Source organism: Dromaius novaehollandiae, chromosome 4 (assembly GCF_036370855.1).
Source record: "Dromaius novaehollandiae isolate bDroNov1 chromosome 4, bDroNov1.hap1, whole genome shotgun sequence".
NCBI classification, from domain to species: domain Eukaryota; kingdom Metazoa; phylum Chordata; class Aves; order Casuariiformes; family Dromaiidae; genus Dromaius; species Dromaius novaehollandiae.
Window position 1 is genome coordinate 85225904 of NC_088101.1, and position 12211 is coordinate 85238114.

A 12211-nucleotide genomic window follows, 5' to 3' on the forward strand; every position below is an offset into this window, starting at 1 on the left:
CTGGCTCTGCAACAGGAGACTCAGGCAGCCACGCACACACCTAACACCAATGCACAACCGCAGGTAGAAAACTATGGGAGACAGAAAGCTGTTCATCATCTTAGTGCAATCATTTTCTAGTCTCCAAAGAGCTCCTAGGTAGGATAGCAGGTGAAACAGGGCTCCGGGTTAACCTCAGGAATGCCTCTTGCCTAGGACCTCATTAAAATGTCTCTACTCTTTGATCTTTAAGCAATGCCTACTAGATAGACCCTCACTACAGCTACAGCAGCCTTCCTGCTCCTGTCTACAGCTCTGGCTCCAGCTCTGAGGACGTGAGCTTGGAGAACAGCCTAACGCCACCCCGTTCCTGTGTCCACCCTCTCTCAGTCCCTTGGGACATTCGCAGTTGGCTTGAGCCGGTTGCCCTGATCATTGGGAAACTTGCTGTGGATCACCAGGCTACACTGGCAACCCTATTGGGTATCTCTAAAAAAAGCAAGTAGAAAAAGCAATGGAAATGTGTTTAAAAGGAGGAAAAGAGAAGAATGAAAGATTTTGCACAAGTCTTGGTTACTAAGGCAAACCAAGACATCCAACAGCCAGATGTGTGTTTTTGGAGATGTACTGTATGACCTTGCAAGGGATGGGCAGATGGCTGAAAGAGGCAGAGCAAGACCTGCTTACGTTCAAGGCCCCACTACCAGACCCCGTCCTCCGTCTTACATCAGTACTTACCGTGGAGGCACCATGCAGGATCACTCCAGAGAAAAACATCCCGAGCACAAGCTCTGTTGCTGTCAGAGAGCATAATCTCCACGTTCATAGTATTCACGATAAAAACTGATAAAGTGCAGTCAGACAGGTGAGACATCACCTCTATTTAATAGTAAAAGGGGGTGAGCACTAGAGATTGTCCAAAGAAGGGCTGAGATAGGTCTCCCTTGTGCCTATGCACGGTGGATACGCTTGGCAGAGCAGGCTAGGCAAACACCTTTGGGAAGGCAGAGGTGAACAGTGCTGTTTTAAGAAGGGAAGCCAGATAGGAGAGGTTCAAATAACTAACCCCATGGAGCAGATATCATCTACAGACTGGCGAGGGTTTATGTAAGTGCAAAGCAGGGCTGATGCAGTGGGACTGGTCAGGAACAAAGAGACCTGGACAAAAATAAGTCCTGCCACCGCATAAATGTAACGACACACTTTAAAGCCCAAATGCCCAAAGAATCTACACCAAAATAAGGAAACTAGACTGGTAATTTTTCTTTTTTTTAAAAAAAGGATACATCACTTAGTGTATTTTTTCAAGCTTGCTGGACATCATACTGAAGCACTGTAAAGCTGTCAGAGAAATTATATACTCTTTTCTGTTGTCAACCAAAGCGTGCTTTTATGGAGTCAATTATCCACAAATTATGAACACACATCACTTGTCTGAGAATGAATTACAGTACAACCCAATAAACATAACAGTCTTTGCTCACTGGTCATCTCCCCGATGAGGAGCCCATCAGACTTTTCTACCTAACCGTAAAGGAAAACTTCGTATTCGTCTGTGTTTCGTTTTGCAAGCATGCCTCTTTCAAGTGCTACAGTGTGAGGGGAAGAGCGTCATTGGTATTACTGCTCTGACGTGCAAACCTGGAATTGAGCTCAGTGTGGAAAATACAATTAAATCAGTGGAAACAGTTCATCTAAGCTGGGATGGCATGAGTGCATGGCTCTACGGTGGTGCCTATAGCTGCTGTCATATTTGATAGAGAAGTGCAGCCAGTGTCATCTTTACATAGTGTATTATGTGCTCCCTCCACAGACCTTAGAGCCCTTTTCAAAGGTGGAGAGTTGCAGTCTTATGTAGTTTGTGGGATATTTTTTTGTTTGGATGATTTTTTGTTTATTTTTTTTACAGATGGGGAAACTGAGGCACAGAAAGGTGGTGTGACTTGCCCACAGTCCTGAGACAGCTGGTGGTGAGTCTCGGACCACCTGGTCTCGCTCATGGCTGCTCAGCTCCCACCTGGGAAGCCGTAGGAAGGAAGGGTCGCCCACTTGTTCCCGCCGAGGGCAAAGGGAACCGAAGCTGCTCCCAGGGTGAGGGAAGGGGTGGTAGGCTGAGCGGCGGTGTCTGGCTGGGGAGCAATGGCACGCATGGTTTTTGCCAGCCCCGAGAGGCAAGAGAAGCAAGGAACCCGAAATGGAGAGGCAGGAGTCCACTGGTTAGGCACTAAGCTAGAGGCCACAGCTCTACAGGATGCACTCGTGCCTCTCTGTGGCTTTCAGGGCCTCGTGCATGCTGGCGGCGGAGAGTCTCCTGTTGATGTTCCTGTATCTGCACCTCAGGAGGTTCCAGAAAGTAGTCCTCAAGTCTCGGTTAAAGAAAGCGTAAATCAAGGGGTTGATGAGGGAGTTGGTGTATCCCAGCCAGAGCAGAGTCCTCTCCAGCCGCAGAGGCATGCAGCTGCACCGGATGCCGCAAATAAAAGGCCGAGCTGTTGACATCAGGAAGAAGGGAAACCAGCAAAACGTAAACGCCCCCACGATAATGCCAAGGGTCCTGGCTGCTTTTTGCTCCCTTTTGAAGATGGAAATATTCTTTCGGTCTTGCCGGAGCAGTTTGGAGAGCGTGGCACATTCCTCCACCGCTTTGGTGCGCTTGGAGCTGTGGTGGCTCCGGCTAGAAGCCTCCAGGCAGTAAACACCCTCCTCTTCGTAGTGTTTGGGGAAGTTCATGAAGCGGTGTTTCTCGGCACTGACCTTGGCCGCTTTGTAGATCCGGCTGTACATGACCAGCATGACTGCCATGGGGATGTAGAAGGCAACCCCCGTGGAGTAGACCGTGTACCCAAAGTCCTGGCTGATGAGACAGACTCTTTCCACGGTGACATTCTTGGCCCAGCCAAAAAGGGGAGGAAGTGTGATGGAGGCAGACAGGAGCCAAACGATGAAGACCATCTTGGCCATCAGCTTCCCGTTTTGTCTCACAGGGTATGTCAGTGGCCGAGTGATCCCCAGATACCTGGAAAAAAAGGAGAGTTTCAAAGCTTATGAGAGTAGCAAGGTATGGATGTTTTGGGTTGGTGTTGGGTGATTTTCATTCCTAAGCAGCTATTAATGCTCCATCACAGGAAAATTTCAGCCTGGTGAGAGAACAAGAAACAAATTCCCCAAATGAAAGACGTGCAAATGGGGATGTGCAGTTGCAGTGTTGTCTGTGAAACTGTATTTCATGCCCCTTCAGCTCTCGTGCCTAAATGCCCTATTTTGACTATTCCCTGACGCTTTCTTGCAACTACCCCATACATGACAGGAGATGTGGTCTAACTGTTGAGTGCAGTCTTGGTTCCATGTGGCTTCCATGGGGAAAAAAGTGCTTAAAAAGCGTAGTTTTTTGCCAGAACTAATTTGTATAGAGAGAATGCAGCAGCTTCCAGCCATGACATGTAACTCACTCCAGCCTGTTGCCCTCCCGGGGAAAGAGAAGGGTGATCTATGAGCTAATGCTTGCACCAGGATACATCAGAAGTGACTCCAGACGAAGCAAGTAGACTGCTACCACTGTTTAACAGAGAATGGGAAGGACAGAGTTGTTCTCTTACTTGACCAGAGAAGAGATCACCTTTCGGAAACTTGGAGATGAAATTGCAACCTGCAGCTCAAGTGCCCCTGAGGCCATGTGCAAGGCAGAAGCAATCTCACCTTTGGGAAGTGAACATAGCAGCCTTGAGGACGAGTCTGGAGAAGTACAGAAAGCAAAGCTACTGATCAGATGGTGGAATGTGGTGCAAAATTAACAGCTGTTAATTCATACCCTCTTCCAGCCGATTGACTGGATGAGTGTGTCTTGAATTACTAGCACCCATATGAAACACCACAGTTAACAGCACACCACTCATCTCTGGGTATCCTGCAAAATCGGTACAAACCTAAATGTTCCTGCAACATCTGCTGGAAACAACCCCTGGAAACCAAGACAGGAGCAAGTGCTAGCTGGAGCAGCTGCCCCCCGACAACACCAAAAGCTCCTGAAGAGACTGTGTCCAGCCCTCCATGGGGAATAAAACGAGAGGAACTCCAACTGGGAGATCCCAAAAGCATGCGGCCACCCATGGGTTCACAAATCCTGGTGGCTGAAGTTATTCCCACAGTCTTATTAGCCCGATTGAAAACAGCTGGAGATTGCAACAACCCATCACCTCCTGGTCAGACTACGGCAAGTGATTTTGAAATATCCCCAGTCCTGACTGAAAGAAATCATGGGACTAAGAAGTTGTGTCAACTGCTAGTTGGAAAATTGCAATTGTACAATGACAAATTGGTAGTTGGCCATTGTCAGTCAAAGTTCCCACTGAGAACTTCTGCCTCCTATTCAGTCTCAAACAGCCTAGCAATAACCTCCAGCTGTCACATGGATATTTTTAGGTTACAGCCTCCTTGATTCAAACACTGCCTGCTGTCAGGAATTTGTAGGCATTTTTCGGCAGGATCAAGTTACCTCTGAATTGTCTTGGATAAATTGGGTCAATCCAGAGGGGAAGTCAGGACAGCATCTATATAGACACTTTTTGCTAGAAGCTTTTTCAAGAAAGAACAGGCTTCTTGCCCAAAGGAAAACTTCTGCAGAGAATTTTTACCTCTGTTGAATTATCATTTTATCCAACAATCAAACAGTGTTATTGTATATATTAGGAAACTTTTATTCTCTGATTTTTTCCCTCTCCAATTCTTCCCCCTGGAGTGGAAGGCAATGAAAATGAAAAAAAGAAAACCAATTCCCCCAGCCCTCAAACTCCTAAATAAATTTGAAGCCCAAAGTATTCTCCCCTGAATAACAAATAAAATAAATTTGAATTCATTCACTGAATTATACTTTTCTTATTTTCTTCTCTATTTTTTTCAGCTGGCTCTAGTCACACACACAAAAAAGTAAAACAATGCATAACCACTTGTGTTGCTTGAATATCCAGCAGTGGTACAGGCTGGAGGTTGACATTTGTGGAGGCCAAGGCAACACAACCTCTCAAGAAAGGGCTTTTAAGCCCATCGCCCTGTAGGTCCATCGCTCCTCTCCCTCTTATGAATAGATGAATGGGGCAGCAGGGCTGGTTTTGGTGTTGTACTTCCAAAAAGCACCATCTCCTCCTTACTGCCTGGCTGCACACAGCAAGGACGAGACGCGGTGAAAGATCAGGATGTGGAGAGAAGGGTGAGAGCAATCCCACTCAGCCGACTGGGATGGAGGGAGACTGCCAGATGCCCCTTCTGCTGTAGGAAATGGCTAAGGAGGGAGAGCTGACTTGTCCTTCAGGCTGGGAGACTCACTGGAGTCCATCCCATCCTCAGTATCAAAGATCTTCCCTAAATGAGGCCACCTCCACGACTTGGAGCTGGTGTTGGCAGGGCTGGGAGCACCTGGAGTCCATCCCGTACCAGCCTGTCCCGCATTTTCTGGGGAGGAAAGCAGAGGAGATGCGGAGCCGGGAATCCAGCCACAGACCCTATTCCTCTGCCTCCCACCAATATATTAATAATCAACATTATCCAACAGCACCTACTTTTTTTGTGTTGCCTCAAGGTTTTTAGAGAGGGCACAGAGAGCACATCCTCTAAAAACCATGACTGTGCCAATCTCCAAGTTCAGCACCCAAAATCACTTCTCTGCTACATCCTGGCCAGGAACTTCTCAAACTAATATATGCTGTGTTGTGTGATATCCTTTTTTTTATGCTATTACTGAGTTTTCTTTAGAAGCTGATACACGGGATTTGCTGAGAACTTCAAGGAATTTACATGCTAGGAGAGCAAAACACACAGTGATGAGATTTAAAAAGCAGGCAAAGATGACACATTTCATCTGCGGGTGCCTTGTACAGTCACTGCTGGAGGAAATGGGGCCGTTTTGAGGTCTTTGCTTATAATTCTGATGAAAGCGGGAAGACCTCAAAATAGGCCAGCATTTACAGCAGCGCGGGAGGGCAGATTGCATAGACATGCACAGAAATTCAAATTGAATTTGCCTGCTTTGATTTTGTTGCTGTCGTTGCTATTAATCAAGTTTAGCAGTAATCAGGTAACACAAGCCAGTTCCCAGAATAGCGATTTATCGGCAGTTTGTGTGACATGGCAGGACCCTGCCTCGTCGCAGAGCTGGTTGTGCAAAACCTGTCCAAAGCAAAACTAAAACCTTTCCAAAGCAAAACCAAAGAAGGGCAGAACCTTTCCAAGGTGTCCCCTTCTGCTCTCTCCATTCGGCAGATGGAGAACCAGGCGAGGTGAACCCCGGCTTGCATAGGTCTGCTGGATCCAGAGGAGCCCTGAATTGGTCTCCTGGACCCTGCTGTTTCACCACAATCCCATACCTTCCCTGGGCCAAATTTAAGCTCTGCACCTGGTTTCTGGTGCTGTGCTGGCCCCATCCTGCTGAAGGACAGGCAACCTCTAGATGAAGGTTGCGAAGGGCAGCTGGAGGCCGTGACTGCTGGAAACGCCTCAGCTGGGTTCATCTGCCCATGTTTTAAGCCGGGGATGATGGGAGCATCCCAGAGAGCTGTTCAGCTCACTGGAGATACACTGCATTTCTGTAACAACCAGGGACCTACTTGGCTGGGGGCACGTTCGGATGATGTTCCTGGGAAAGGGAATCCAAAAAACAGCTGCTCAGGCTTTGTCCTGCCGGGTCTCTCGGGTTTCCTTTTTGCTGGAGATGATGCCAAGCTAGAGCACATCCGTCTGGTTTCAGGTCGGAAACGCTTGCCAGGGAGAAAGGGAGATCCCGCAGCGGCTGCCTGGGAAATGGTTGGAGATGTTTTTCCCCTACTAGGAAAGCTTAGAGCCACTTGGGGATTTGGGGCTGGGGGTGTGTGTGGGTCTTTTATCAGCTGCTTGGTATTTTTACGAAATGTTTAATCAAAAGCTGAACAGCCAGAAGGCTTTTTTGTTTGATTTTGGGCAATGAAGAATCTATAACATTGGCAGACTTTTATATAAGGCAAATGTAAGAGCAAGATGGACATTTCCAGCATTTTTCTTTTTTGATTTAAAAGAAAATCAATCAATCAAAACCCCTTTGGACAAGATTAGTTCTACCAGCTTCAATCAAGAGGCTTTTAGAAAGCGCTCTGCATTAATAATCAATAATAGCAGCCTGAATTTTAATACTACCCGTCATCTTGGGCAAACCAAGCATCTTTTATATATATGCTAAGCAAAGTCTGAGGATACTTCAGCCGTCAATAAAAATACAGCCTCCTCTTTGGTGGAGACAGGCAGCTGCCTAAAGGTGCTGACCAAGTCAGCAGTCAGGACTGGGCTAGAAGAAGTATTTATATTTCTTCGAATAGACCAAGGAAAGGAAGCACTGCTGTTGGCCCTCTTCTTTCTCACAGGAGGGGAGGAACAGCTAACGTTGCCGCTGGTGGAAATTTTGGTTAAACCCGCAACTGAGATGTACGGGCAGGTTATCGCTTTCAGAGCATTTCAGGCTCTCTGCTAACTCTGCAACGCTTTTGCTCTGGCTTTGCAGTCAGCTGTGATTTGCATCAGGCTGGAAGTGGAAATGCATGCTTTTGTATGTGTTTTCATTGGGGGGAATAACTGAAAAATCCTTTCCTGAGCACCCCAAGGCTGGTGGAAAATGGAAATGCAGGCATGGTGACATCCAGGAGAGGAGCAGTGACCCCAGAGATAACCAAAGGGGAAGAGGGACGTGAGGATTAGCCCACACTACTGAAGGGCAGTGCGGGGCCGTTGCGCCCTGAGGATGTGCCCAGATCAAGGCCAGCAGCACCGAGGTGGAGCAAGGGACCTCTGGAGACGAGGGGCCTCAGCAGAGGTGTCAGGTGGGAACTGGTTCGCTGCAGACAGCCGCTCTCACCTCTCCTGGGGCTCAGTCTCCTCCAGACCTCATTCGGCTCAGATTACCACCTTTGCTCCTTTTCCCTTTTCCACACCTCAACGTGCTTTTCAGGCCATTCCCCACTTGCTGCTCAACTTCCCAATCAGGTGCTTGGCTGGGTGGGGGGACGAACGGCTGAGAGCAAACAGGCCCGTGTGCCCCGGCCGGGCTTCCAGCGTGGCACCGTTTCTGTGCTAAAGCACCGCGAGATGCCTACAGTGGAGCAGAGAGGTGCTTGAGATGGGGACACGGGCGATGTCCCCATGGGATGGATTTCCCCCCCCCGTGAATTGGTGCTGGCAGCACAAGTTTAGGCGAAGGGCCTGGAGCTGCCCTGCTCCTGGGTGCCCTGAGCCCGGCAAAGCTTGTCCTGGGTTAACCACGCGGAGAAGCTCCCGCAGCTAAGTGGGGGGTTACTTGGGAGCAAAAGGCCCCCTTGGCCGGACGATGAGCCTGTGCAGCTTAGGGGAGCCTCAAGGCTGCTCCGCTGCAGCTGGGGATTTCGGATGCGACCCCCTGTCCGCCCCACACGCAGTGACTGCTTCCCCAGTGACCCCCCCCCCATGGGCACCCAGCACCACCCAGGATTTGGCCTCAGCACAGCAAGAAGAAGTGATTTTTGGGCCCCCAAACCACGTGCCCCTTCCCATTTCAGCGGTGAAAGGTGAGAAGTCAACACCAACCCCGGCCACCTGCCCCCGGGGCACTCGGAGTTTTGTCTGCTACATCAGCGGTGAAATTGGACTAGGGAGAAGTAATTAAGAAGTGGAATAAATTGCGATAATTTTCATAAAAGGTCTGTGCTTTTCATTTGTATATCTTGAAGAGTATTCCTTCTTGCTGTGGGGAGAAAAGAGGGGAAGGGAAGGGAAGGGAAGGGAAGGGAAGGGAAGGGAAGGGAAGGGAAGGGAAGGGAAGGGAAGGGAAGGGAAGGGAAGGGAAGGGAAGGGAAGGGAAGGGAAGGGAAGGGAAGGGAAGGGAAGGGAAGGGAAGGGAAGGGAAGGGAAGGGAAGGGAAGGGAAGGGAAGGGAAGGGAAGGGAAGGGAAGGGAAGGGAAGGGAAGGGAAGGGAAGGGAAGGGAAGGGAAGGGAAGGGAAGGGAAGGGAAGGGAAGGGAAGGGAAGGGAAGGGAAGGGAAGGGAAGGGAAGGGAAGGGAAGGGAAGGGAAGGGAAGGTTTTCAAAGGAAAACTGTTCCCATTAACATGTGGGTAGCTGGTACCTCTCTGCTTCTCTGCACCTCACCCTTTGAGAGGAAACATTCATATATCCCGTTCCTCAAATATTCCATTTGAGCTATTTCCTCTAACACAGATGGACTTTTCTTCTGTCTGTGCTGAATACATCTGCTTTTTAGGAACAGGCTTTTTCTCAACACCAAGCAAAGTCCAGCAGCAGAGCGGGACCCTCCATGTGGTCTGTGGGCGACTTTGTTTTCTCACCCGCACCAGCGAGCCCATCAGGGGCACGGAGCAGAGGGCGATGCTATCTCTGCGTGAGGGCACCTGGCTGACAAGTGGAGGCTGCTCCAGAGCATTCGTCACTGCTTATTTGCCCCGGGATCATGTCAGTTTAGCTGCAGCAGCTGGCTTTTCCCCAAACTTTCTGCTTTTCCACCTGGCCCCTACGTGGGCGGCTGGCTGGGGTGATCGGGGAGTCACCGTGGCTGGGATGGGGCGGTGGGTGCCTCCCGGGTGGCCACCGCCACGAGCACCTTCCCTCCTTCCCGGAGCTGCTCGGTGCAAACCGGCCCGTCTCAGCGATGCCAGTGCAAACACGGATCGACCTCCTGAGAAAGCCAGCGTGCACGTCAGCGCTGGATCCGGCCCACCGGCTCATCAGCACAGTGTCCCTTCTGACGCAGGCAGCTATAATTAGACCCACGGGGGTGCTGACTTGCCCGAGCCTCACTGCTCGGCGAGACGGGCTCAGCCTTTCCCTTCCGACTCCAAGTGTGGGGGCTCAAGCCAGCACAACCACGCAAATACAGGCTCTGGGCTAAAATGGGATTTTTCCGGGATTTAGGTGTGTTTTGGCGGGGGGGGGGGGGTATTGCCATCCTTAGCTAATGCACAAGTCCGCGGCTCTGCAGAGCATCGCATAGGACTGGGCTCCACCAGCTCCCAATGCCCAGATTTTCCAAGTGCCTGTGTTTTTTTTGTTGTATGTAATAGTTGTATGATCAAGCCTCCCGTCACAGACCCGGGGACGGGCAAAGGTTGGGTGGCAGCTCCATGCTCTAGGCTCTGTTCCCCAGGCCATGGAAGAACAACGTGAGTCAGCTACCTGGAGGGGGAGGACTAAAGGAGAAACTTAGGGAAGTTACTCAAGAGAGCGACTCAAGCCCAGCTCCTCCAAAGGAACGGGGCATCTAGTTCATACAGGAAGCCCTCAGCTACCCCGTTCCCCTGGAAAACACACGTAGCAGCTTTCACCCAACGGGGAAAATCATCCTGGTGGCCCTCAGTCTCCGGGACCACCCCTGTATTTGAGCCCGCCTGAATACATGCAGCCGGTGCCTCGGCCTCCCTTACCTGTCCACGCTGATGATGCACAAGGTCATGATGGAGGCGGTGCAACACATAACGTCCATGGCGATAAACACATTGCAAAACACCTTCCCGAAGAGCCACTCGCCTCCCACCAGGTCCGTGATGGTCACGAAAGGCATGACAGCGAAGGCCACCGACAGGTCAGCCGCTGCTAGGGACACCACCAGGTAGTTGGAAGGCTGACGGAGCTTCTTGACGATGCACACGGAGATGATGACCAGCCCGTTGCCGGCGATGGTCATCAGGATGATGATGGAGAGCACTGCTCCGATGACGATCTTCTCCGTGTCCCCATAGAGCAGGATCGCCACAGTCCGTCGTGTTGGTGAGGTTGGAGGGCGGCAGCTCTGGCTCGGCTGGGGTGGAGGGTTCCTCAGTCATGAATGGATTCGGGAGCAGTCTCCGAGGTGGGTACTGCTGCTCTGCGTTCTCCACAAAGAGAAGACGGTGCTCCAGAAACCGGCTGGGGCTGGCCCTTAGCAACATGCTCTGAGCTTACCGCAGCGGGCAACGGCACCAGTTTTCTCCCAGCAGTGACACCTCCAGTGACAAACCAGAACATTTTATCACAAATGAGCTAGGAAAATAAAGTACACCCCCCCCCCCCAACCCTGTCTCTTGCCTCCCAAAGCTGCAGCTGGATCTCACGTGCTCAGTGAGAAGCAGCTTCCCAAGTCTGCTCAAAGACGCTCAGTTTGCCAGAGGATGCTCGGAGAAAGCTCGCCTCCACTTTTAAAGGAGCCCAAGCTGCCCGGTCCATCTGCGACGGCTGCCTAATTGCCTACGTGCCTTTCCAGCAGGCCAGATAACGGCAGTCGGTCGTAACTGTCCATGTCGTTAGGCGTTGCTGCCAAGCTGTGCCACTGCTCTTGCACTGCTCTTGTGCCTCCGTGCATCTAAATCACATGCAACTACATGCGTACGCCTGCATCTGAATACACAAGTGCGATGCGATGCTACAGATCGGATCCACAACTGTGCGCATGCACGTATCGCCAGCTTTATCTCGTGCATGTGTTAACGCACAAACTTGTAAGGCATAACTGCGCATGCATGCATGCAGCATGTAGATATAACATGCAATGCGTGTGACTGTCTTTATACGAGCAAAGTGCTGAGTTACGGCTCGTAGTTTGAGCACAAGCATGCTGCTACACCGTGTAGGACACCCCCCACACCCCCTCCCCACCCCCAGGTGCCCATTTACACGTGGGTGAGGGATGGGGCACCACAGCCCCTGCCTAGAGCCACCAGCATCGCAGCCCCGCGCACGGGAGATACAGCCGGAGAGCGGCTACCACGCGCCTACCCCCGGCCCTCATCCCTTCGCGGGGGCGGCACAGCCCCCCGCCTCCGTCGCCAGCTGGGAAACTTCGGGGCAGGTTGTGTCTGCAGGGCTCAGGGCAGCCTGCATCCACCGCTTTTGGTTTCCAAGGGAGTTTTGTTTAAAGCACAGCACGACTGCAACCCCCCCCTCCATTTGCAACCTTTGCATCCCCCCCCCCCCGCCTCCCAGGGTTGGGGTGATGGGGGTCCCCGAGTTACCTGTGCCGAGGGGGCGAGACATCCTCCAGGCGAGCCCTTGCGAGCGCCGGGCAGGCGAGCAAGCAAAGAGCCACCCCGGGAGCATCCTTCTCCCCTCCCCGCCTCGGCGGTCCCTCCTACCGCCCTCCCCTCGCCTCTCCGGGCAGGCACCCAGCTGCTCTGGCTCTGCCGAGCCCCTGCGGGCAGCGAAAACCGGGGGGTCCCCGCTGCCGTGGCGGGGGGCCGGGTGTGCAGCGACGGGTCGGGG

General features: G+C 51.5%; 1 protein-coding gene across 1 annotated transcript; it reads right to left on the reverse strand.

The window, feature by feature from the left end:
* Nucleotides 1-1392: 1392 nt before the first annotated feature.
* Nucleotides 1393-12000, reverse strand: LOC112996345 (5-hydroxytryptamine receptor 7-like). The gene is given in 4 exon segments (XM_026121771.2): nt 1393-2995; nt 10402-10725; nt 10727-10959; nt 11965-12000. Coding segments are annotated over 3 exon segments (1275 nt in total). The 5' UTR covers nt 10906-10959; nt 11965-12000; the 3' UTR covers nt 1393-2223.
* Between the last annotated feature and the right edge of the window lie 211 nt (nt 12001-12211).